Source organism: Megalops cyprinoides, chromosome 10 (genome assembly GCF_013368585.1).
Source record: "Megalops cyprinoides isolate fMegCyp1 chromosome 10, fMegCyp1.pri, whole genome shotgun sequence".
Lineage (NCBI taxonomy): Eukaryota > Metazoa > Chordata > Actinopteri > Elopiformes > Megalopidae > Megalops > Megalops cyprinoides.
This window is the reverse complement of record NC_050592.1, coordinates 25,877,509-25,903,982: the sequence shown is the minus strand read 5'-3', so window position 1 is coordinate 25,903,982 and position 26,474 is coordinate 25,877,509. Positions and strand designations below refer to the sequence as shown.

The 26,474-nt window shown below is 46.6% G+C and overlaps 1 protein-coding gene across 3 annotated transcripts in view; it reads left to right on the top strand.

The window, feature by feature from the left end:
- atg5 (ATG5 autophagy related 5 homolog (S. cerevisiae)) overlaps positions 1-25,454 on the top strand; it is a 30,536-nt gene extending 5,082 nt beyond the window's left edge. For all 3 annotated transcript variants that reach the window (XM_036539285.1, XM_036539286.1, XM_036539287.1), the window contains 3 exons: positions 1,450-1,544; positions 11,024-11,141; positions 22,896-25,454. In XM_036539285.1, the coding sequence (XP_036395178.1) occupies positions 1,450-1,544; positions 11,024-11,141; positions 22,896-23,032 (350 nt within the window). In that variant the 3' untranslated portion in view covers positions 23,033-25,454. The remainder of the gene's footprint in view (positions 1-1,449; positions 1,545-11,023; positions 11,142-22,895) is intronic.
- Positions 25,455-26,474: the final 1,020 nt, after the last annotated feature.

Sequence of the window (26,474 nt, the reverse complement as noted above, 5' to 3'; positions counted from 1 at the left end):
AGCTGTACAGTGGGTCCGACTCGCACGGTGCCAGTGTGCGGGATGCAGGCTGCAGTCAGGCTGGACAGGGCAGATCTGTCGTCCCCTGCACCACGGTGCGGCATTTCGGCCAGTGGTGCCTGATGTGTGCTCCTGGTCTTCTCTGCCAGGGCCAGCAGTGTGTCAGATTTGACAGCAGCGTTGGTAGATCGCTCTCTGTGAGAGCTGAGCTTTAACTCTGCATTCGAGGCACACGCTCTGGGAAAGCCAGCTTTACTCAGGCACTTTCAAGTCTGAAGCTACTTGCAGCATGTGCTGAGTCAGGGTTTAGCGTGTGCCGCACAGCTTTGGGTTTGTGAAGATTTGTGCAGTACAGCGTTACATTTGTGATACCGCGTGAGGTATGGCACAGTGTTTTGATGTGTGAGAATCTGTGTGATTAGGCTTAGGTGTGAAAGGGTGTGATACGCAGTTAGATTGGAGGAAATCCTCTGAGCTTCGCACAGTCAGCCAGTGACACCTTTCCCCCAGAAAACCTTGTTTTCACTGTTGTTTGCCTTCGGTCTCTCTGGTGATTCTCACATTCACTCAGACCACCCAAATCTGCCCGTTCTCGCTCTCACTTTGAAGCTTTCTGACTAACTTCCTGTTTTTCACTGTCACTTGCCATCGATGTGTTTGATCGGTCTCAGATTTACTCAGGCCCCAACCTCTACCCCCTGTCATTTTTTCACCATCTACCTCTTAGCTGGACTTTCTGTGTTCAGTGCAGCTGTTGCACTGGGTGTTTCGTTAAATTTGTGCTTAGAGAACGATACAGGTTTCAGGCTCAGTGCTGGAGTATTCTCTGACCTCATCAGTCATGGGCTGAGTGACACACACATACACAAGCCTGTACACAGAGTCATACACACTCACAAGCTTGTACACACAGTCACATACACACTCACAAGCCTGTACATACAATCACACACACTCACAAGCTTTTACACACAGTCACACACACTCACAAGCCTTTACACACAGACACACACTCACAAGCTTGTACAAAGTCACACACACTCACAAGCCTGTACACACAGGCGCACACACTCAGAAGCTTGTACACACAGTCGCACACGCTCACAAGCTTATACACACAGTCACACGCACTCACAAGCCTGCACACAGTCACACACACACTCACAAGCATATGCACACAGGCACAGACACACTCACAAGCCTGTACACACAGATAGGCACCTTCATACATAAATGCACACACACGTATGGTTTGTCTCCCAGTGGGAGAGCATGCTTTTCATGATTCAGGTGTCAGTGAGAGCAGTGAATCTGAATGTTTGCGTGATTCTTGAAGTAGGTCTTGTAGGCGTTCCACAAGCAGGCGGTGGTTGAGTGTGCTCAGGAAGCGGATGAGGCCTGTGCTGAACATATTTTCATGCTCTCTTGTTCTGTTTTGTGGTCCCATAGATAAGTTTGACCAGTTCTGGGCCATGAACAGGAAGCTGATGGAATATACAACAGAGGAAGGCGGATTCCGCTACATCCCCTTCAGAATATACCAGGTATGACGTCACTTGCCTTCTTCACCCTCTGAAGATTTCAAAGCACTGTAAAACAGAGATGACTGCACTGGACCCCTGACCAGACAGCACTGGGTTTGAATCCCTTGCAGAACCTCTTGAGACAAAGAGCACTGCTATGTAGTGAGTTGCTGAAGTAACATCACTGCCTGTAAAGGTTACTGAATACAGAACACTAAAGCACACTTTGCTTGAAGGGAAATACAATATGCTGTGACCATCTGATCAGTTTTTGCAAATAGTGATTTAGAACTGCAGTTGACAGGTTGCCAACACTGGGTGTGAATGTGTCTCTGCTGTTCTGGGTTCTATGCGAACTTGCTGTTGGTCCAGATACAGTGGGGTCTGTTTTGGTACATGAGTATATGAGGAAGGTGTGTGTGTGTGTTTGTGTGTGTGTGTGTGTGTTTGTGTGTGCTTGTGTGTGCCACATAGGTATAAATTTGTGTATAAATATGTGTGGATGTGCATGTGTTCATATGTGTGCATGCGTGTGTATGAGTATGTGCGTGTGTGTAAATATGTGCAAATAAGGGCTAGTATGTGTGTGTGTGTGTAGATATGTGCGTATAAGGGCGAGTCTGTGTGTGTGTCCGTGTGTGTGCCTGTGTGTGTGTGAGAGAGAGAGAGCACCTCTCTGTGACCTCTGCTCTGAGTCAGACAGGGCAGGTTTGTGGCGAGCTCGACAGGGGCGGGTACCTGCCTGTTGTTAAACGATTTTATGATGAGAGACACAAAGAGCCGTTTCAGGTGGCACCACAAGTCCCATTTACTGTTTGTCCAGGTTTTTAGGCTCTCCTCTTGCTGGTAATTATCTGGCTGTGAAAATGATTCTCTGGACTCTTTAGCCATAAAGAACTATGCATGGGTGTAGCTCATAGGAGTGACAGAGCAGGCTCAGATTTTACTTAGAGGCAGGAAGTTGACATGTAAGACTTGACCTGTTTCTGAAAGTATTTCATCCATTTCTCAATAGAAATTATAACTACACAAATTGACCTGTGCTGGAATGCGTGTATCTGTGTATGGGTGAATGTATTTTGGTAACATTGCATGTGTGAGTCTGTGTTTCTGTTGGTATATGTGTTTGTTTGTGCCTCTATATATCAGTATGCTGTGCTGTACAAGACCATGCAAGATGTGCATGTCTGGTTTGTTCACTGCTTTGGGCCAACGGGCTGTGTGTATTGAAAGCAGACAGGTCATATCGCCCCAGGATATTTAATCCCCATTCATATTATTCACTGAATCAAATTTTTCCATCTGTGTCCTAAATGTCCAGCAGATGGCGCTGTAAGCAAACCTGCAGCGCGATGGCGACCCCGAGCCTGTGTGGGGACTTGAGGTTTTAACGCAGTGCCGAGTTTCCAAACTGCAGCGTGTCTGCGAAACCGCAGGGTCTCTCAGTGCCAGCGCTCGGCGGCGGGGAGACCCGTGAGCCGGAGCCGGCGTTTCACAACAGCCCAGTGTCAGGAGAGCCAAGGAGCCGCGAGAGAAGCTGTCGCAGCAGGGGGGGCCGTCATCACCTTCGCAGCTCATTTCCAGTAAGGGCCCGGCCACACCTCCCCGCCTGGGCCTTCTCGCTTGGCGGGTGGCTCCGTGGCCGCAGGCACCTCTTTTTTTTTTTTCCTTTTTTGCCTTCCCTCATAGGTCCCGTGGAGGCCGGATTTTCTCACCGCATGTGTGGTGCACTACCGGCCAACAGCGTGTGGGGGGGTCAGGGGGTTGAGTGCAGATCATCTGCCCGTCTGCCTGTCATAATGTTTGCAGTGCTCCCTCTCTCTTTGGAAAGCTGCAGGCCTGGCCTCGGCGCTCCAAACTCAGGCCCTTAACACCACCGTGCTCAGTGGTGTCCATACAAAAGCAGAATTTGTGTTCCAGATGCTTTTAAAAATACTTATTTATGTGTTTATCACTTATTTTGTTCTGATTTTACTTTTTCTTTTAGTGACAGTCATCTTACACAGAATATTTTAGTTCCTCTGCAAGCATTTTAGGCATCGCAGCTGTGTGACTTTTTCCATTAGAAAATGTAGCAGGTGAAGCAACAGAAAGTACAGAACGGTGTCGGTTTTATGAAAGGAGAAGTGAGTCCACCTGTGTGGTCAGCGTGGTGTGTGGGAAAGCCTTGAGTTCAGGCCAGAGGATGGATCACAGCCAAGGAGGCTGGATATCTGCAGTACTGTACAGAATTCAGTTTGCTCTGCTCAGTGTGCATGAAAAGAAGAGTTTGCATCTGTCTGTATTTGATAAGCTTGACCGGAAGCGACACCGTGCCACCGCCCTGCTGCAGCAGCCTACAGCCGTGTCCCCCGGATGGTTTGTTTGACTTGCGCGGCTGTGATTCAGTTGTCCTGAAGGTTTTTTCGGTTGAGATTGGAGTGGGTGAATGATTGGGAAACATGCTCCTGTGGTTGTCAGCAAGTGGGTGGGGAGGTCCGACGTGGTTTTCCCGGAACAGAGTGCAGAGACCGCGCCCGAAAGGGTGAGGGTTATGTCGTTTTCGCGTCTGTTTGACCCCTCGAACCCTAAACCCCAGTGCATGTTGGCTGGGCTGGTGTGGTGCTCTCTAGGGAGTTGTGGGCGCATTGTCACTGCAGCGGATATTGCAGCGGATTCCTGGTATATATACATTTTGGAATCTCATATTTATGTATATGTATATAATATGTATGTATGTGTGTGTGTGCGCACACTTTTTAAATGTTCGTTCAATATTTATTGCAAGGTTTTTTGGCCAGTGAGGACAAGTGACTAGTGATTTGTTTTATTCATTTGTGGTTATTTTTGTCTCTATGGATACTGTTTGTAAATATAAGGAAATAAAATGAACTTCATCCTAGCAACCTAACGCCCCTTACAACACTAGCATTCTAGTATAGCGTTTGAGGGATGTGAGATCCCGCCGCTCACTGACTCAAGTGAATTTCCCTAGAAGACGGGTTTGCGTCTCTGCACCGACGCCGTCTGGAAAATGTTAACCCCGCGCTGCGTCTCTGGCCGCGGGGGAACTTGTCTATGATCCCCTGGGCTGCAGCAGGATTAGGGGCTTTACTTTCCCGAAACATCATTTACTGCTGTCGGCTAATAACTGTCGATAACCCAGCAGCCTCGCGAATCGGATCAACAAACGTACCTCATCAGTTAATTGTCTCTAATAATACAGGATTATGTGTGACTCATTCCCACAAAAAAAAAAATCGACCAAATCGGAACGATCCCGCATGTGGAAAACGAGGCTTTATTTTGTGGCTCTGTGTGTGTGTGTGTGTGTGTGTTTGTTTTCTTCTGTTTTATGATTGATGGGGAAACTATTCTCGTTCGGTAATCCTCATTGTTTTTGAAACGGAGTCATGTGTGAAATTATGTTTTGTTAAGACGCGTACCTTTCTTAATCATCAGAATTATTCGCCGGAATTTGGCAGATGGCCGAATTATGTAAAGGGAAAGGAAAATTTTCAGTCTTTCTTGGAAAGATTTTGAATAAAACATTTAGAGATGTTATTTAAACCCAAATTGAAACGGAATCTATATCACTTATTTCTCATCCGTATTAGCCAGTTCGTTTTAATTTGTCTGTTAGGGTAGTGTTGGCTCTTTCATTTTTTAAATTATGTTTTATATCTTGTAAAAAGTATTGTCCATATAACAAATTATATATATATATGGCGTTGTATGTCAACTAAAATGATAGCCAACCAAAAAAGTAACATTATGATTACATCTTGAGAGTTTTAATGTTGACGCGAAGGAGGTCTTTAAAAACCTCTGAAGTTTAAAGCGGTTACTAAACTAATCCGTAAACATAGACAGTAACGCTTTTCAAAAACCAAATATTGTGCGGTAAACACAAAACTATTAAATGCCGCTTCCTGCATTAAAAGCGCAGCTATTTATTTGGGGGACAAGAAGACCACAAATGACCAGGAAAGTTGCTCTAAACCGCAGACGTAAGGGATTTGGTCTAGACGCAACTTCATGTATACCCGAGTTAAAGTAAAAAAAAAAAAAAAACCTCCTCTCGTCCGGATGTATAAATCACCTACAATGACTATCTCCTAACCAAGGAGCCATATTTGGAAATTGATTGCGGTCTTTACTGTAAATAACACCGTATTTCTTCGATACAGACAGAATTAATGATAACATTTACCCAAATGATAGACCCTTCTCCAAATGTAGACTTCCGCTGGGGCCTCTCGGTGCGACAGCACTGAGGTCTGTAATAAAGATGTTAAGGGGGTGCTGGGCGACGCTTCCGTGAGCTGAGAGTTTTAATTTGCAGATGTAAAACGCATCGGGCAGGAATTTATGCTGTGACACAAGAAATGGACTGTCAAGTAGCCTGCTGAGGGTCTAAGTGATATGCGCTGCTGATACGTATGGCGCGCTGACTGACTCCTTTACAGCCGCTTCATACACTCATAGCGCTCATTTCGCCACCCGTTTCCGGCGTGTCCTGAGTCAAGGTGCCAACGGCACAGTTTCATAGGAAAGTGAAAATTACAATGACGCCCTCTCGCATTGTTTCGTTGTTTGACACAGATGCTTAACGTGAAGCTGTGCCGTCTGCAACGTGACTAAAGAGTTACTCACGAGAAATAAATGTACACACTTCAGCACTCGTCCCGAGGGTTACATTTTATTAGTGTGTGAGTTTTAAAAGCTCATGCTTCTAGGAATTCAGCATAGGCTAATTATCTGTTTCAAATGCAGCCAAGATTAAAATGTGATAAAAACGAAAACAACATGGAATCAAAAGGAGATATGCGTAATAGATTTCACTGAGTTAATAATAATAACAACGACAACAACAAAACATTAATAATGATAATAATAATAGTACATCCCACCATTGTTTTAACTTATCTAGCGATACCTTCGTTTGTGAAGGAAAGATTCCATGCTCATATGTTAATGGAGAATTTTCATTTGGAAAAACTGATATTCTGAATTCATCATGTAAACTATGCCCTGTAATATATGGCAGCGCTGGGTCGATGTAATTAGAATTTTCACCGATATATTTAGCATTCGACTGCGGCCATCAGGAAAAAGATTAAGTTAAAGCATCTGGTGGGTCTGGAAGTTGTATTGCCCTGTCTGTGCGAGAGCGCTTTTTCACGACAGTAATGCCGTGTTATTATATAAATATTATAAGAGTTATGTGGCTCCACTTCATCTTGGAGGAGAAGAGAGTTCTGGGGCGCGTCGTTAATTGCATCAACATGTTCATCTGAAATACAAAGTCGACCATAAAATTATTTTTATTCTGGAATTTGCGAAGATTTTTGTGTTTAGTGTTCATTGCAAGACAATGGTGTCTCTCGGCGGCTATAGCCTCGTTTATTGATAGTCGCTTTAGTGCGTGGGAAAGCAGTTTGCTGTCGATTACTTGGAAGGAACCCTCGGAGTCGGGTGGCAGAAGGGCACCGTGTGGCATTGACCAAGCACTGTCACCTCGCGCGCCGCTGCCACCTTGCGCGTCACACGCAATGAAAAGAAAGTGTCGGCGCCCAGCATATCGTGCAACTCATTGGGATTAATGGACCTTTTTGTATAGTGCAGGAGTCAATAATTAATCGCTCTTTTTAAAAATGCATTGAAGTTGCTGTCACTTAATGCACTCTCTCCGCTCCGTCTCTCCAGCTAATCCTGCGCGAGTCGGCGCTTCCTGCCAGTGAGTCAGTTTTTCTGGTAACGCTATCGCCATCGCCGCGCCTTCGGCCACCTTCTCTTCCCCTCGGTTCGGCGGTGTTAGTTACAGCTCCGATACCCGAGCCCCTGTGTCGCAGGTTTCCTTTTCACAGCCCCATGATTAGTTCCCATTGTGTGTCAGGGCGGCGTTTGTCACCGGGCGGGCTCCGGTCTCTCATCTCTCGCGCTGACACCCCTGTCAGTGGCCGCGTGTGATACTGCACAATGACTTGGACGGTCTCCAGTGCACGACGCCTCCCGTGTGCACTCAAATCAAGTGCCGGCTCCATTAATATTTCACCTGCGCTGTCTTCAGTCGGTTCTTTTGTTAGTGCGACCTATCCAAAAGACTTATGATTCGAGTTAAAGATATAGCAGTACGTTTCACGTATTTTTGAAAGCACTCCCAACATCCGCTGTGCAGAATGCAGCCTGGTTAGATCTCAAAATCATGACGATTCGCCAAAAAAAGTCGCTCACGACAGTTTTGTGGAATAGTCTAAACGAGTTGTGACATTTAGCATTATTTTAAAGTGGGAGAAAGCTGCAACATTTTGGAATAAAAACAGGCAGCGATTATACATTTATAGGTTAGAAGCGGTCAGAATCCACTGTGGTAAATGGGGGGAATAGTAGTAGTTATCCAACTCTTTAAATAAGGAATATGTGTTCCAAAATAATTGTTTTAGAACATACAGTATTTTATTATTATTATTAGTAGTAGTAGTGGTAGTAACACAATAATAATAAAGTTATTGACCCGTAAAAATATGCTTTTCATTGGCACAATTTTGTATAATCATTTACACTTTAAATGCTGGTACTCCCTGATCCACATGATGATGAATGTATTGAGGTCCTGGAGGTGGGCAGGCCGGTGCACTGGAGTCACAAACCGTGTCCACTGGCATGAAATCATGACCAGCAATTTCACAACCATACAAAATACACAACCAACCACAACCAGCAATTGTTCTTGTTGTAGTATTATCCACTAGCTAGTTGGCCTAACCTAACCTGGCTTTAATTGCTAGCCAGTCAGGGTCTGACTCTTGACCTCCGCATGTCCTTGCATGGATAGGTGAGGTAAAATGGCCAAAGTTAGCTAACTGTTTTCAGAATAAACATTAATTACCAGACATTCTTCTAACTTGAGGAAGGTTTGTATCAAACTAAACGGATAGCTCTTTGTGTTACCTCTAGTTTTTTTACTTTCTTTTTTATTTTTGCCAGCCATTAAGTGTCAGCAACTCTGACTGGTCAGATGGAGCAGGCAGTGAAAAAGCAGAGAAACATTCTCTTGTGAAAGTAATCAAATTCGAGTTCTGTGGTTCCACCCTTTTCTAGTAAGGAAACAGTCATTTATTAATTATGGAGCTCTAGTGTGGGAATGCCTTCATTCTGATGTAGGGAAGTAATCTGTCAATGTCATAAGAATGTGTAACCCTTTGGAATTTTTGTGATGCAATCGTCTTTACCAGTAATTAAATTAATAATGCTCCGTATTTTCGCATATAGTTGGTATAACTGCTGTAGCTTTTTCCTTTAAAACCACACAGTATAAGGAAACACACAGTCATGCATTAGTGCATCACATTTGGTTTCTCTCTGTGAATTTTCATTTCTAGTGAATTAAGTAGGGTACTGTCACAAGGGTTCAGGATTCAAATGTAAGCCAAGCTAGTGGGTTCAAGTGAACAGGAAGTGATGCATTTTCTGCCGCCTGTTTGATCAGAGAGGCTGGGTTGCTTTATTTTTAAAGCAGCTGACAAGCGTTGGTGAAGGGTGCACGCATTAACAAAGTATCACAAAGATGGGGAAATAACTGCATGGCAAACTGTCACAGCAGAGTAGAAAATGTTAGAGATGAGTTGGAGGCCATGTTCCAGCATGACCCATAGATGGAGCATTATCAGACTTTGGTGGCAGGGGGGTGGGTTAATATACCAACACTGTCATAGGGCTGTTACTTGCACTGTCTCTATTGTAATGCTTGAATACCAAGCACAGAGGCTGTAGGTGCCGTATTCTTTGAGGTCACAAACGAGTCAGAGAAGAAAGTAACCTATTAAAGTAAGACACTATCCAAAGCTAACTTGTTAAATCTTGATTAATTAGATGTTAACCAGTACTTTCTAATCTTCCCTGGTTTAGTCTTTTGTTGTTTACTTTCAGGAGTTTACTGTAGTCGTTTTTCAGCTGCTTTCTATTAAAAGACAGTAATTGGCCTGCATAATTTTATAGAACATTATGTGGCTGTTTATTACACATTTAAAACATTCATTACTGCAATATAAACAAGATGGGTTTTCTCCTCAGGAACAATTCAATCTATGCGTCATTCCATCAGACATATTTTTGGGCTTTTGGGAAGGGTGATATTCACTGAAGCAAAGCTGGTAACAACTAAAAATTTAAGCTGACGCCTGCAACAGCACATCCGTAGAACAAGTTAACTTTGCCTGTGGATATTTCCAGCGATGTAACTGATGGATGTTAAATGATGTTACTTAGTAGATACTACAACGTGTACAGCCCAGATCTAGCCAAGATTAACAACAGCGCATATGCTCCACCTCTTAGCCCTTAGCTCTAACCTCCTAGCCATTAGCCCCCAGCTCCTAGCCCTATGGTCCCCACATCTTAGGCCTTAGCCCCCAGCTCCGAGCCCTTAGCCCCCATCTCTTAGCCATTAGCCCCTAGCCGCCAGGTCCATGCTGGAAACTGCCAGTGCTCAGCGCTCATCCCCAACCCCCCAGTGCTTGCGCGGTGTCCGGGAAGCATGGTGACTCCCTCGCCAGTCAGTGGTGAGGAGACTGGGTATTTGAGTCCTGACTCATGGACGGGACAGCTGAGGGAGCCGGGGCTGGGAGATGCCTCGAGCTTGACACAGGCAAAGGCGGCCCTATAAACTTACAGACATACCCCCCCCCCCCCCAATCCCGTAAACCCCATTACCTCCTGTTAAAAACAGAACCCCTCTAAGATGTGTGGGGGGAGTGAATAACCGTACCAGAGTGCAGTGTTGATAGACCAGCCTGACCCCCTTCATCTGGACTGGGCTCCGGCCCTCTGCGGTGGCAACAGATTCTTTAACCGCGCTCCTCAGCTGAAAACTCTGCCAACCTGTTTGTCTCATCAGCATCATGCTCTAGGGCAACACATTAGTCACTGAGGTTTCAGACAAAGAGGCGGCTTGGATTTCTTTTTCTTTCCACAATAGCGGAGAGCCCCGTTCTGTCTCCTTTAACCTGTAATCCCAAAGAAAGGTTGAAAGGAAAGTCAAGTGCCTTTGGCTGTCTCTTCATTGGCCTGTGTTAGACTGTGGTGGTGGGGCAAAACCAAAGAGGAAATAGTACTACTCTGTTACTTGTTAATGCAAGGTGCTGTGGAGTAGGTTAGCTGGTTCATGGTCATTGCATTGATTTTCTCTTGTGAGTCCATTAAATGTATTGCATGGGAAATGAAAAAGCTAAACTGATTACAAAGATAGTAACAGGAAAATTGTAGCTATTAATAAATTGGTAATAGCCATTTTCTGCCAGGGATTCAAACTCATGACCCAGAGAATTCAGTGCTGTAACTACTGTACCATATGTTGCCTGTGAAATTAGTTTTTTTCTCTCTCTTCTTCTTTCTTTCTCTCACCTCATCTCTCCCCTCTCTCCCTTTGTCTGTTGACATTTTCTCTTTTCCTTCATCTCGCTTGCATTGTCTCACCTCATCACCCCACCTTCCTCACTCTCTCTTGTTTCTTTCTCTAGACGATGAGTGACAGGCCATTCATCCAAAAGCTGTTCCGCCCCGTCTCACCGGATGGACATGCCCATACCCTGGGGGACCTGCTGAAGGAGATGTTCCCTGCTGCCATACCCCAGGATGGTACGCAATACCTCCTGCCCCCTTCCAACACCTCCTACAGTCCCATCACCCACTTACCTCCTTGAACTGACCAAACAACCGACCAATAGTGTAAACCCAAATATCCATGTTCATTCATAGAAGCACAGAGCCCCTTCAAACCACGCTAAAGGCCTGACTCTGGTCCACCCCTGTCATTGACTCCACCCACGCTGTTGGTGACCAGTTGGTCACACCCCTCTGTTAAACGATGCCACCCCTCACACCTCGACTTTGTGATACTGGACATCATGCACCTGCATATCATCATTTCATAATTAAAAATGATAATCATCATTTCTTAATTGAATCAACTAATTATCTCCATGGTTATTCTCATACAGCTGATATATGATTACTGGAATTCATGGCTTTTTCTGGGTCTCTGCTTCAGAAGTCATTCTTAGTTTCTTATACAATAATCATTAAGTGGAACGACACTGCGGCTGTCTTGTCTTTGATAAATCTTTATTTAAATTTTTTTAGTGCTTTTTATTTTTTTTTTTATAGATTTCCCCTTTTATAGATTTCCCCTTCTGCTGGAGTTATGAAGCCTGATAAATATCTGATAGACGACTAACTGTAAATGTATTTTTTTTTTTGGTAGAGAGGAATTTGTGAAGTTCGCAGTAAGATGTGCAGATTGCTGTGTGGTTGTTGTTGGGTGGGTGGAGGGAGGGGGGTTGTAGGAGGAAGGAGGTAGCGTCTTTGTGAAAGAGGTGCAAGGTGCAGCCATAACAGAGTCCGTCTGGATCGCCTGGATAGGAAGCAGATAAGCAGACAATGACAGAGCCAGACAGTGAGCCTGCAGGTGCTGTGCATGGAGGCCCTGTGTCCCAGGGACACTTTGAAGAGGGAGCTGCCCAGGCTGTGCCCCTCTCCTGCACTCCTGCGCGCTGCCTGTCTGCTGGGATGAAGGTGAAAGCATCTCTTTGTGTGTCTGGAGGCTTGTTGCGCTTCTCCTTGTGAAATCTCTGCTGATGGGGGTGGGAGATAGCAGACAGTTTGGATTACGCATTTTCAGGAAGTGCATTTTAAGTGTAGAAGCCCTTTAGCGTTCTGCCGCTGTACTGAGATAACTAGGCTGAGTGTGTGTGCGCGCGCGTGTGTGTGTGTGTGTGTGTGTGTGGCCTCACAGGTGTGGAAAGCTTCTCCCTTTGGTTGAATCAGGTGTGCTAACTTGTGACAGGGGTTGGCTCCACCTCAGTTTCCTGCCGCAGACTCTGTGTTTCTTGCTCTTCAGCGGAAGACCCAGGTGATGGTTTCCCTGTGCTGATTTAGTGTAGCATATGCAGTGGTCAAAAAGCAGTTTTTCCCAGAGTTTTGAGGTGACCGTGGAAAGAGGTGAGCTGTTCATAATGCTAAAGACCCGCTGCCTCTTGCCTTGGCACCTGCCATTACAGAGACTTTAACAGATCTTTCTAGAGGGAAAATGTGTCTGCTAAGCTTGTTAATGCCTCAGAATTCCAAAAATATTTATCACTGCTCAGCTATCCAGGCTTGGACTCTGCTTCTATTTCTGCTATTTTTATTATTGCAAGCAGCAGTAATAGTCACAACAGTGGTAACAGTTGTAGTAGCAGAAATGGTTGTCATGATAATAAAAATTCTAATAATGCTAACATAAAAGTATGCGAGCATGTTGGCTCTGCTCCAGGGGTTTCCCCCTTGGGATGTAGTTTTAGTGATGCCGATTTACTGGAACAAATATCTAGACAGCAATTGTGTTCCTTCACTCCCCCGTCACTGACATCTTATTCCAATTAACTGTCGGCTTTAGAGCCACAAAAATGTGCTGTTTATTTCGTGTGTGAGCTGGGAAAAATACAGCACCGATCTCTGAAAGCCCCTTTGCGGACCGAGGAGGAGATTAATTTCAAATTTGGGTCACTTTTTATTTTTCCTCGTGTGTCATGGAGATTTCCTTGCCAGTGCTCGCCCAAAATAGACCTTTCGAAAATCAGTTTTCTGTGAAATGTTGTATTTTTTTTTTAAAAGCAAGTTTGTCAGGATTCCCCCATTTGCACTTGACTGCGGTGTTAGATTGTTCAATATCCGGTTTAAAGAAGGCACACTGTGGCATTATTTCTAATAAATGAAGAAAGTAGAAAAACCCCCCGCCCTGAACTAACCCATGGAACAGCCCACGTGTGAAACCCCCCTACACAGACACACACATGCAGACACATTGGTCCAAGTTATGGTACAGCCCACGCAAGTTGCAAACATTCAACGGGTCAGCCCACTCATTGTAGCACCCCTCAGTATCACTCAATCTTGGCTCTATTAAAGCCCACAGGCTGAAAAAACCTCCACACCAGTCATCTGCTACTGTGTGCAAGGGCCCCTGCGCAGGAGAGCATATCCAGCATAGACACGGTGTTAACATGCAGGGTGTGGGAATTTAACCACGGTGTTCAGGCACAGCTTGTAGTGACTTTGCCTTTTTTTTTTTCCTTCATTCCAAAAGGTGAACAGGTCTCATTGTTTTCCTCCCCCTTGGGGCTGCTGCCAGTCAGACTTGTTACTTTTACTGTGATTCAGCCAGGCTCTTATGTAATGTCTCTCCGAGTAACGCCTTTTTCTCACATAGTGATTTACAAATAGCAGCATTGCTGACTGACTGCAGTGCTGCCTCTCTCTCTCTCTCTCTCTCTCTCTCTCTCTCTCTCTCTCTCTCTCCCCATCTCCCTCTGTCTCTCCCTGCCTCCCTCAGCGCTGAGCCCACAGGACATAAGGCTCTGTGCTCTTGGCTCTTCTGCGTACATGTTTTGGGTTCTCTTCCTTGGAGGGAAATCATGTTGCGGTGCTCTAAGTACCAATTAGCTCTGCTCCGGCTCGGAAGTCCTCGTGTTTAGCCTGGTCTTTTGTAGCGCATTGCCAAAACCACTGTGCATGTGTGCGTGCGTGCGTGTGTGTGTCTGTGTGTGTTCCTGTTTGTCAATCTGTGTATGCGTTCTTCTGTGCATGTAACAGGTGTGGAAAAAGCACTAGGCGATTGTTTTTCTGTTTCAATTAAGGGTGACGTGTGTTTTTTCTCAATATGACAGTAGTTAGTCCTCCGTCCCATTTCTTTAATTATTTTGGCACACTGAACTGCTGACTTGACTAAACACATTTATCACAGTGAGTGGCAGTTGAACATTTGCAGATTAAAGGATTTACCTTTCTGCTGCAGGTTACCAGGCTCTGTGGAGATACAGTATCATGTTATGTCTGTGTGTGATGTCACAGCTCTGGCCAGTCTCTCGCGTGTCGTGTGAGTGGATCCTGTATACTGTATGATTCGCATGGAAAAACACCCGCTGCCCTGGGACAGATGGACCTCCAGGATTCCTGTACACAAAAGTTTCCTGTTTTTTTCTGGTGATTGTTCCCTTTCGTTTCTTTCTCACACAACTGTCTTGACAGTCAAACGCCCTTGTTTTGTAACACGGAAATTGTCTGTGTCACCAGAGAAGAAAAAACAACTCAGATTTTTCCATCCGACCGAAGCCCTCAGACAAGATTGAGATGAATTAATCACCTGCACCTCCGCCCTGAGATAGCATCATAACAGCAACACGCTAGCCCCACCTTGACGTAAGTTATGGCAGTGGCCCAAGAGGGCCTTGGATCTAGGTAGGAACCAGGAAGAGAGGCCTAAGATGTATGTCAGCAATGGGGAGAAAGGGTCTTAGGCTCAGGTAAGGGATGGGGAGAGAGGGCTTTATGTTCAGGTAAGGGATGGGGAGAGAGGGTCTTAGGTTCAGGTGAGGGATAGAGAGAGAGGGTCTTACGTTCGGGTAAGGGATGGGGAGAGAGGGTCTTAGGTTCAGGTAAGGGATAGGGAGAGAGGGTCTTAGGTTCAGGTGAAGGTGGGGTGACAGGGCATTAGATTTAGGTAGGGAGTGGGGTGCGAGGGTGATAGATTCAAGTTATCAGGATGGTAAAAGGGCCGTGGGTTAGAGTAAACAGTGGGGGCAAGTGACTCTGACCTGGGGGAGAGCTCAGTTCTCAGAAGAGACACAGCTGTGACCTCATCAGAATCAGAGGAGAAATTGCATATCACCCGTATCACATGATTTGGGTCATGCGGTCATTGTGTCCTCACCAGTATATCGGTTAGGCAACCACAGAATCATATCAGAATCATGTCCTCGGGAGACATAATTCTCTTACAGATAAAGGTCACAAAAAGGGCTTATTGCAGTGCTATTCAGGAGCATGGGACAAGAGGTTTTTAAGAGGAATATTGTACTGCCATGGAAAAGACCCTTTGATTCTGCTATGCTTCACCAGAATAGGTGTCTCTTCCCAATCAGCATGCCAGCCCCTCTCCTCAGCTGTATTTTTCCTATGTGAGTGGAGTCCCGGGTGTCTGCTGACTCCTGACGCTCAGAGTGAGCCGTTGACAGGCAGCATTCCCCCCTTTCCTGTGGTTACACCAGAATGTTCCAGCTCATTTGCATATTCCCAGGTTGTTGGGCAACCGGCTAGCGTTGCAGTTGGTACCTGTTCAGGATCAGAGTAGCAGCCACAAGCAGGTGTGGCGTCTGGCCCCTCTTACCTGTGTGTGCTTAGAGAGAACCACAGGCAGGTACACTTAGCGCAGGTGTGTGTTCCTGCTTAGCCGCACTGAGAGACAGGATAATCCCCGTTTCTTGAGAAGGGTCTTGGTTCCTTTTTTTTTCTACTTATTTACACACACAAAGATACTGGAACTTTTTGTTTCATCGTGTTGTAGCTTTCATACCTTGTACAGAAGACATCATTGGGTCACCCACAGCATGCTTTGCTCAGATATCTTTTTTTTTTTACACCACAGTAAAAAATAAAAACCAGTTAAGAAACTGAATATTTAACCTAAATTGTGAGATATATGATTGTTGACACATTTTAATGCATTATATTGTTATGATCAGGCTGTAATGGTAAAAAGAGTTAAAGAGTCACCTTGAATGCAGCTGGTGTTTTAGTAAGCAAATTTGACCAAACCCAGACTCTTTCTTTTCTCAGGAACTCAATACTCATTCTTCCCTCTCCACCATACCCTTCATAGCGGCGGGTGAAGAGGGAGGGGTCAGTGCCTTTCATTGTGATTGGTGGAGAGGGATATATAGGTGGATTTCCCAGAGCAGACTGTATATAAGGCATAGATATAAATCATCACCAGAGAGGGGCTGTGTAAATGGGGCAATTTTAGTGACATCCACAGAAAGCCTTTTCAGCGGTGACAGGACTGGATTACCTGTACACCTTCTGACCTCTAAACCCCGGTAATGGGCAGACTCTCCCCTGCTGTAAACGCGCCCAGTCACATGACAAACCGTTCTCCCCTGTCTTGCATGTTGGGCTGGGGAGCAGTGCTAATGGAGCCCTCGAGTTGGGGGGGGGGTTGCTTTTGAAGGTGAAAAATGTCCCAGATGTCGGATAGCCATGCCGACAGGTTGGAGGAAGGGGCAGGATGCGAAGGACGAGAGCGGGATGAGCGGAGCGTCCGCTCGGCCACGGGGTTTGGGCCTCCCTCACCACGCGGGAGATTAAGCTGTCACAGCCTCCATTAGAGCACCGCTCAGCTCCACATAAACACATCGCTTCCTCCCAAAGGCGGGCGGCCTTGCTTCATTTGTTACTCTGTCAGGTTTCCAGAGATCAGCTCAGAGTGCGAGGAATCTGAACCGGAAGGGCATGAAGGCCGTTCTCTTTCTATATATAGCCCCCCTGGCCTGCCGTTTTCAGCGTACTTGGGGGACGCAGTGCAGCGTGAAGGCTTTTGTTCCTACCTCAGTGGCCTGGTGATGATTCATGATTTGTATTCGTACTTTGAGTGGCGTTATGGTCGCGCTTTAAAGGTTGCGATAACGGTGATTATTGTAACAATAGCGTTTGCTAGTCGTGGAGATTTGTGTTGTTGTTTTTGTGCGAGTGAATTCCCCCGCCTGTCATTGTGAGAGTGACGGTGGGGACGCCCCCAGCTCTGCAGCTGCTGCTGGAGGAGGAGAGAGCAAAGGGTTCGAGGAATCAGGAGTGTCGCTCAGTCCCTCCCCCCCCCCCCCCCCCCCCCAACCACCACCACCACCACCTTGGCCATCTACGGCATGGCAAAACTACCTCGGGGGCCTGCGTGTGAGTGTGTGAACGGACAGTGTGCATGCTGTTGTATCATGTGTGCATGTATACAGTGCTGGCCAAAAGTATTGGCACCCCTGCAATTCTGTCAGATAATGCTCAATTTCTCCCAGAAAATGATTGCAATTACAAATGTTTTGGTAGTAATATCTTCATTTATTTTGCTTGCAATAAAAAAACACAAAAGAGAAAGAAAAAAAAGTCAAATCAAGTATCAATTTACACAAAACTCCAAAAATGGGCCGGACAAAAGTATTGGCACCCTTTGAAAAATCATGTGATGCTTCTCTAATTTGTGTAATTAACAGCACCTGTTACTTACCTGTGACACATAACAGGTGGTGGCAATCACTAAATCACACTTGCAGCCAGTTAAAATGGATTAAAGTTGACTCAACCTCTGTCCTGTGTCCTTGTGTGTACCACATTGAGTATGGAGAAAAGAAAGAAGACCAAAGAACTGTCTGAGGACTTGAGAAGCAAAATTGTGAGGAAGCATGGGCAATCTCAAGGCTACAAGTCCATCTCCAAAGACCTGAATGTTCCTGTGTCTACCGTGCGCAGTGTCATCAATAGGTTTAAAGCCCATGGCACTGTGGCTAACCTCCCTAGATGTGGACGGAAAAGAAAAATTGACGAGAGATTTCAACGAAAGATTGTGCGGATGGTGGATAAAGAACCTCGACTAACATCCAGACAAGTTCAAGCTGTCCTGCAGTCCGAGGGTACAACAGTGTCAACCCGTACTATCCGTCGGTGTCTGAATGAAAAGGGACTCTATGGTAGGATACCCAGGAAGACTCCACTTCTGACCCAGAGACATAAAAAAGCCAGGCTGGAGTTTGCTAAAACTTACTTGAGAAAGCCAAAAACATTTTGGAAGAATGTTCTCTGGTCAGATGAGACAAAAGTAGAGCTTTTTGGGAAAAGGCATCAACATAGAGTTTACAGGAAAAAAAACGAGGCCTTCAAAGAAAAGAACACGGTCCCCACAGTCAAACATGGCGGAGGTTCCCTGATGTTTAGGGGTTGCTTTGCTGCCTCTGGCACTGGACTGCTTGACCGTGTGCATGGCATTATGAAGTCTGAAGACTACCAACAAATTTTGCAGCGTAATGTAGGGCCCAGTGTGAGAAAGCTGGGTCTCCCTCAGAGGTCATGGGTCTTCCAGCAGGACAATGACCCAAAGCACACTTCAAAAAGCACTAGAAAATGGTTTGAGGGAAAGCACTGGAGACTTCTAAAGTGGCCAGCAATGAGTCCAGACCTGAATCCCATAGAACACTTGTGGAGAGATCTGAAAATGGCAGTTTGGAGAAGGCACCCTTCAAATCTCAGGGAGCTGGAGCAGTTTGCCAAAGAAGAATGGTCTAAAATTCCAGCAGAGCATTGTAAGAAACTCATTGATGGATACCGGAAGCGGTTGTTCGCAGTTATTTTGTCCAAAGGTTGTGCTACCAAGTATTAGGCTGAGGGTGCCAATACTTTTGTCTGGTCCATTTTTGGAGTTTTGTGTAAAATGATAATTGATTTAATTTTTTTTTCATTGTCTTTTGTGTTTTTTCATTGCAAGCAAAATAAATGAAGATATTACTACCAAAACATTTGTAATTGCAATCATTTTCTGGGAGAAATTGAGCATTATCTGACAGAATTGCAGGGGTGCCAATACTTTTGGCCAGCACTGTACATATGAATGAGTCTATGGTGTGCATGCCCTTGCTGTGTGTGTATGTGTGTGAGAAACACTGACTACATGTGAGTGGACATATGTGTCGTTGTGATTGTGTGTGTGTTCTATCTGTATATTATGTACCTGTCTCGGTGTTGTGGGTCTTAATCACTGTCTCCTTTCACTTGTATGCAAACCTGTTTCTGCTGCCATTTTGCAGTCACAGGGCATAGCAGTAATAATGGCAGCATCTTTTGAGTTTGTTTATTTTGACTCTCTTCTTAATTCATACTGAATCTTCAAAAAACATTTGTTGGCTGGTTGAATTGTCCTTTAAGTAAGACAGCATTGTTATTGCATGAGCTTACTAGTGTAATATGTGTCAGCAGACTTGAGCAGTTTAACTATTGTAGGTGCTGCTTACTGACTTGCCTGACCTTATCAGAGAGCAGCCAGCCAGCCAGACTGCTCTCGATATGCATGCTGCCTGCGTGTGGATGCATTTCGTGTCTAAAACCCACACTGCGTTTCTTGCACCCGGGTGTGTATCACATTAACGGTCGTCTGGCACGGCAGTTCTCCCAATATTACGTGTGGAGTTATTAGCGGTCAACGGCCGACGCCCCTTTCTGCCTGCCCTCCACCCGGCTTCCGCCCGCCTCTGTATTCCGCCCGCTCTAGGAGTAACGTTATGAGTGGGCAAGAGAAGGAGGCATCTGTGACCCTGGGCCGGTGTTGGAGAGGGAGTAAGGGGGGAGGGGGTGTCACGGTTTGGTTTTGCCCCAGTTCTCTGTCACGCTAAGTTTAAGCTGCCCTCTCTCTGATCTTTTTGTACCATCTACAATAATAGTAAAACAAAGCAAAGCAAACCCAGTTTTCCTCTTTAGCAGGAGTTTGGAAATCTTACCCCCCATCTCTCCCACTGCTCCCTCTCCCCCCCCCTCTCTGGCGAGATGAATGAGTCTCTCTCCGTGGACTTACATTCACCCCTCTCTCGAACGCACCCCCTGCGTGATGGATGCAGCCGGGCTGTGGCCTCTTTTGTCTATGGATTCAATTAAGTTGTTTTTGAAGCAATCAGCGCCGAAGACGCCGGAGTGCCCCTTAGACCCTCTGAGTAAGCATTGTCCAGGCCCTCGGCCCTAAAGTGGCTCTTAACCGAACCCTACACACCCACCCCCACCACCCTGCATTAAAGCAGAGCACATGGAACCAATGCACTGTGCTCATCTGTAGCTGGGTGTGAAGTGGGTAACAGTTTAAACTGTTGCAGGGCATCATCTATGGCTACGTATAAACTGTGTGAACTTAATAGCTGCAGTTGGGTGTATGATGTGGGTGTACATGTGTCCGGGCAGCACCTAGAGTTGGGAATAATCTGGATAATCTGTGTCAGTGCCTCATTGTGCCTTGGTGTTAATTGTCTCCCAGCATCACCTGCAGTTAGGTGTCAGCACTGTCAGGGAGTCCAGGTGTGGACAGGGTTCATCCAGCTGAGCCCGTGAGTGGAAAGTGCCCCCTCAGTGCAAGGTGACTCAGCTTTTGAGGGCGTTTTGGGTGTGTGTCTGAGCTGCGCTGGGTTAGTGCGCTGGAGCGTGGCAGTGAGCAGCAGAGCTGAGCCAGGCGAGTGTCGGGAAGGGGTCACATGACCCTGAAAGTGAGAATGAGAGACAGGCCGACCTCAGGCTGGGAGGGGAAATGGTTTTGAGATAGCTGCAGTTATCAGGGTGTGCGGTGCGCTGTGAGGAAGTGGCTCTGTGAAAGCTGCAGTGATCTGTGTCTTCGGCACAGAATGACTCACGCATCTACTTTCCCGTATCACCTGGAGTCAACTGGAACTGATGCTTCTGAGAGCATTCTGCACACACACACACACACACACACACGCACACACACGCCCACAAACACACATAACCCAACCCACACACACATACACACATCACCCATACTCACCCCCTCCACGCACTCACACACATCACCCAAACTAACCTATACACACATACACACACATATTACCCAAACGTTTATACACACACATACACATACATATCACCCATACTGTCACACACACACACACACACACACACACACACACTTAAGAATGACTTAGGCTTTTTGACAATAACAGGTCATTCAACCCATCTAGGCTTGTCATCTTTTTGTAGAATAGCACTGTCTCAGGCCTCAGGCCTAGCCTTGAACATCCAAAAGGCCTCTGCTGCTACCTTCAGTCCTCCTAACTTACTCTGTGCATAACTAATTCTCTGTGTGGGAAAAAATAATTTCTAGTCAGTGCGAAATTTGTCTTAAACTAATTTTTACTTCTTGTTCTGTTGACAGAGCTTGAGGTTGATAGCTTTTTCAAAAACACAAAATCCTCAGTCTGATTCCCGTTTTGTATCTTTTTGCTGAGACTAGAGATTAAGCAGTTTAGGTCTCTCTTCATAACTTCACAATTGATGAATTGGAAACCAGTCTTGTTACCCTACTCTGTACTTCTGTCCAGACCAGGACTCTACTGTAAATGTGGTCTGAGAAAAACATTGAACAGCAGTAATATAACCACCTTTGATTTGTAATCCATACTTCCTCGTATGTATGGCAGCATCCTATTTAATATTTTGACTGCTTCAGCACCATGTGTAGATCCAGACAGACTATGGTTGACTGTTACCACTTCCCACAACTCCCTGCTGAGACACAATTTCTCGTAGGACTACTCTCTATATTCTACATTGAAGTCATCTTAAATCCACTCAGAGAAAACTAAGGATAACCTCTTAAATCTTTACTTATTCAGATTGATTAAAAGTCTCTCCTGTTACTTTGTCACACTGGTTTTGAAAATCCACATGTGTAGTAACAGAAGCCACACCACACACACATGCATGCTTAACCACATTGACCTCCACCACACATACTCATAAAGACACACACATGCACACACACACACACACACACACACACACGGTTAGGTCATGTGTACTCATCTCCACGATACACGGACATACTCTCAACCACGTACACACATATACACACATCCTCTCCCAGGACACACACACACTCAGCAACAGCTGACTGGTTTGATGTGAGCTTGATTGTGTGTTTGTGTGATCTGATGTTTTCTGTGTATTTGTGTGACATGATGTGTTCTGTGTATTTCTGTGATCTGATGTCTTCTGTGTTCGTGTGATCTGATGTCTTCTGTGTGTTAGTGGTACTGTGATGTCTTCTGTGTGTTTGTGCGATCTGATGTTTTCTGTGTGTCAGTGTTGGTATGATTTTTTTTCTGTGTGTAAGTGGTGCAATGAATTCTGCATGTAAGTGTCTGTATGATATTCTCTGTGGCAGCATGACATTCTGCGCATATGTGTCACTGGGACTGCCCCAGGAAATCCGGGACTCATTTGTCCTCGTCCATGATCCCTTGACCTCAGAGGGGTGACTGTATGACAGGGTGGCAGCCCCAGTGCTCCTCCAGATCAGCGTGATTGATTAGCTCCCTGGTTTGGGCGTGGCTTCGGCCTCGGGCCTCGGTCACAGAGAGGTAAGGGGTCTACGAGAAGCCTACAAGAAGCCCTTGAGACCTCCCACTGCACACAGTGAGAAAGACAACGACACCAGAGTCCCAATATTCAGGTTATCGATTCAAGCCTTTCCTCTCGGTCACTGTGTTGCCCTGTTTCTACTCGTTCGCTCACACTCCCTGAGCCACACGAGTGCTTATTCGCTGTCATGACCCTGGCTTAGGGGTTTGGATCATGTCATGAGGTCTTAGTCACGTGATTGGTTAGTGGTTGTGAAGAGTGATTCAGCATTGCTCAGGATTTTTGTGGCAATGCGTAATGATAATGTGTGCAGGCGCATATGTGTATGGAGGACTTACATCTTATATCACTCTCCCTCCTTCCCTCCCTATTTCTCTCTCCTTCCCTCTCCACCCCTCTGTCCAGATGAACAGAAGAAGTACCAGGTGATTATTCATGGCATTGAGCCCATGCTGGAAACCCCTATCCAGTGGCTGAGTGAACACCTGAGTCACCCAGACAACTTCCTGCACATCAGCATCATCCCGGCGCCTAGCGACTGAGGACATCCTCCCGTTGCCTAGCAGCCAAGACACCATCCCCTGGAGTGCCACGGGATGCATCTTTTTATCATTGCTCTCTGAAACTGGAAACTCTACAGGAGGAACTCTCTCTTTCCCTCTTTCCATGGCTCTTTCACTCACACTCTGTTTCAGTTAACCCCCCCTCCGCCCCCCTTGCCCCTCACTCTGGAGTTCTCCAAAGTAAGTTAACCAGAGAAGCCTCTGTGCCGAAAGCCAAACAAGGATTCGCAACAAGATCTGACTGAGAGAAAAGAGGGATGCTGGTGCAGCTGTCTCCTTCCCGCAGCCTTCGTCCTCCTCCTCTTCCTCCGCTCGACGCACTGTGTGAGTCACCCTCCGCCCCCCTTCTTCCCAGGCCCCCGGCCTTCCATCGGAGAGGAAGTGTCGAGTGCGGACGACATCCAGACAAACAACCAGACGGATTAACAAACAAACAGACGGGTGCGTTTCCTGGGGCGAGCCAAGCCGAGCCGCTCCGCCGGGACTGCTGCAGGTGATACCTGACTGACCCGAGCTTATTTGTCGTCACCCTCCCCCCACAGAGAATCCACTACAGAGATCTTTTTCCTGTCTGTAACTTACTGCCCATCCTCTCTTAGATCTCAGATCCCCCCCCCCCCCTTCTCTCGACTAATTATCAGAAGGCATTCTGTGCTTCGTTAATTAGACCGCTAAAGGTCTCTTTCCTCTCTCAGGCGGTGTGTAATGTGCATGGGGGGTGTAATTATTTTAATGGTTCACAGTTTTGACATTATTTATAGGGCAGTTGGGAAGTTGGAGAGGGGGTATGGTGGGGTGACCGAGGTGTGAAAAGAGGGAATGGAATTCTCTCTGTCTGCTCTGGCTCCTTTCATGTCAAACCCTCCAATTAGTTTTGGGTCGCTGTTGGAAGATAGCACGGTGAAAGGCAGCGCGTCCTTGGCTTCTCATGTCCATGTGGTCGTGTAGTGATCAGTTCAGGCAAGTTTTTATATACATACATATATATATATCTACACATATACATATACATGTATATATACATACATATACACTAACACATACACATATGCAAAACAGGAGGAATGTGACATCTTGCTTTGTCTTCTTTATTACGGGCTGAATCAGTGCACGAGGGAGATGGAGGTCGTTAGCGTTGCGGGGACTCGTCATCACCCAAAGAGACGAGCGCAGAGTCTGTGGTGAATGAACAGAAACGCAGTCAGCATCTTTAGGAGTTCTGACAAACATCTCGTCACTCTTTCACATTTTTTTCATCTGCCCTGCTGTTGACCCACCCCCCGCCCCCTCCTCCTCTCCCCCTTCCCGGTCTGGGCAGAGCTGCAGTTTCCAGTGAGGGGCATGATTCCCGGCGATTTACAGAAATGTGTCTTCATGCCATCGTGCGGGTGAATTCTGCACCAAAGAGGCCTCTCACTGGGAACCCAGGCATTGGTAGAGATTGGATTTTTCTATTTTCTTTTCTTTTTTTTTTTTAATCGATTAATCTGATTTTTCCAACTCTGTCGGAAAGGAAGGGACATTCAGCGTTGTCGGGTTAAAACGGAGCGGAGAGGTCAGAGGTCAGCGCAGTGGGCGAGGTCGGCGCTGTGCCGTCCCAGGGGCCTCGGCCCGCCTTCTCGAGAGCCCAAGTTCAGACGCGTCCGTGCGTCCTTCTCCGATCCGCTGAGCCGGCCTGCATCAGCGGCTGAACTCCCCGACCCTGTGCACCGATGGTGAAATGGGTGAAACTCCACAGGCAGAAACACATTTGCTTGCGTTTTTTTGCATTTCGGGGGGTCACAGAGTTCTGCGGGGGCGCGCGCACACACACACACACACACACACACACACACACACACACACACAGACGGGGCGCAAATGAGCCGCAGCTGAGAGAAATTATTTATTTGTAGGAACCTGTGAGTCCCCGCTTCCCATGGCGGCGTCACCACCGCGCTTTACAAACTCTGTGGAAACCAGAATGATCGCAACGGCCGTCTCCCGTCCACTGAAGAATTCTCAGCATAGTTTAGCTTGAGCGTAGTCCTCGCGTCCGCACAAAGCGTCTCTGCGCCAGAGCATGTTTACAAACAGCAGAGTCCGTTTCTCTTTCGCACACCCGGCTGGAAGGAGATCTGTTGCAGAGGAGCGGTGTTGGACAGGCACGAATGGAAAAGAGTTGTGCAATTGATTTCTTCCAGACTGGTCATCTGTTCTCGGTTTCCTTTTTGGAGTGCTCGGTTCCAGCTGTCACGACTTGATGTGTGACGGGGACGCCATTGCGGCTCCGGAGCTTTGCCTCCAAATTGTTTAACGAATTCATGACATAACAGAACAGCCCAATTAACACGGCAGATTAATAAAACCGTCAGGTTTCCCCTCTGTAGCTTTGTAATGACACATGTGCATTTAATTTCTCTCTCCAAATGTTTTCCTTTGCAAAGGCTTGCTTTCCTTTCTTTTGCTATTTCATATAATGATGCTTTCATTTTTTTTTTTCCATTAACATTCAAATAAAATGAAAATGTTTTATAGTTCTGCGTTCCTGTTGTTTTGTCCCTGTGTGCGTGCGCCTGCATGCTATTGTGTGTGCGTGAGGGGTGGTCGACGCCTGTACGCGGCAAGTGCACTGCTGTGCAGGCGTTTCACGCAGGCTCCATCCAAGCCACGCAGGACAGAGGCCCTTGGAAGGGTTGGGTATCAGGGGGAAAAAAGCCCTGCGTCCGTGTGGCCGCCTTTCCGCCAGCGGACCTCCAGCTGGGGGGGACGGAGAAGAAAACCACAGCGTCCGTTTCCAGTCAGGCAGAGACAATGTGCGTCTCCCCATCTCAGAGCAGGGTGCAGTGCTGCAGGGGGCTTTCCCAGCATCAGGCGAGAGAAGAGAGAGGCAGAGAGAGAGAGAGAGAGAGGAGGGGGCGGTGTTTACCTCAGTCTGCAAGAGTGGACATCAAAGTGGAGCTAGCGCGCTCTCGATGAGTTAATTAAATAAAGGTCCATCCCGGCGAGGGGACGCAGGCCTGCCAGTAAATCCGTCACATGAAAGATCACAGCCTGCAGATCTCCACCCCCCCCCACCCCCCCACGGACTCCGCCGATGTCATCTTTCCCGATGGCGTGCCGCTCGTTTCAGAGCGAGAGATTTATACGCGAGCGGCCTTTATGATGTCAATTATGAGAGGCCACACTGCTCTCAATTACAGTTGTGCTGGAGCACAAACAATGCCGCGCTTATGAATGCGAGACGGAGACCATTAAAAGCGATGTCCTTTTTCGCAGAGCCGGAGCTCTTCGCGGGGAGTTCCTCTGAATGCTACACGCATCTCAGCTTTAGAGTGGGAAGTACGCGATGAGGAACTAGCCCGTGGTGACCACTCTTATCTTTTCAGCCCTTAAAGATAGACTTGTGTGTTAAGTGAGTATAAATACAGAGGCCCTGAGG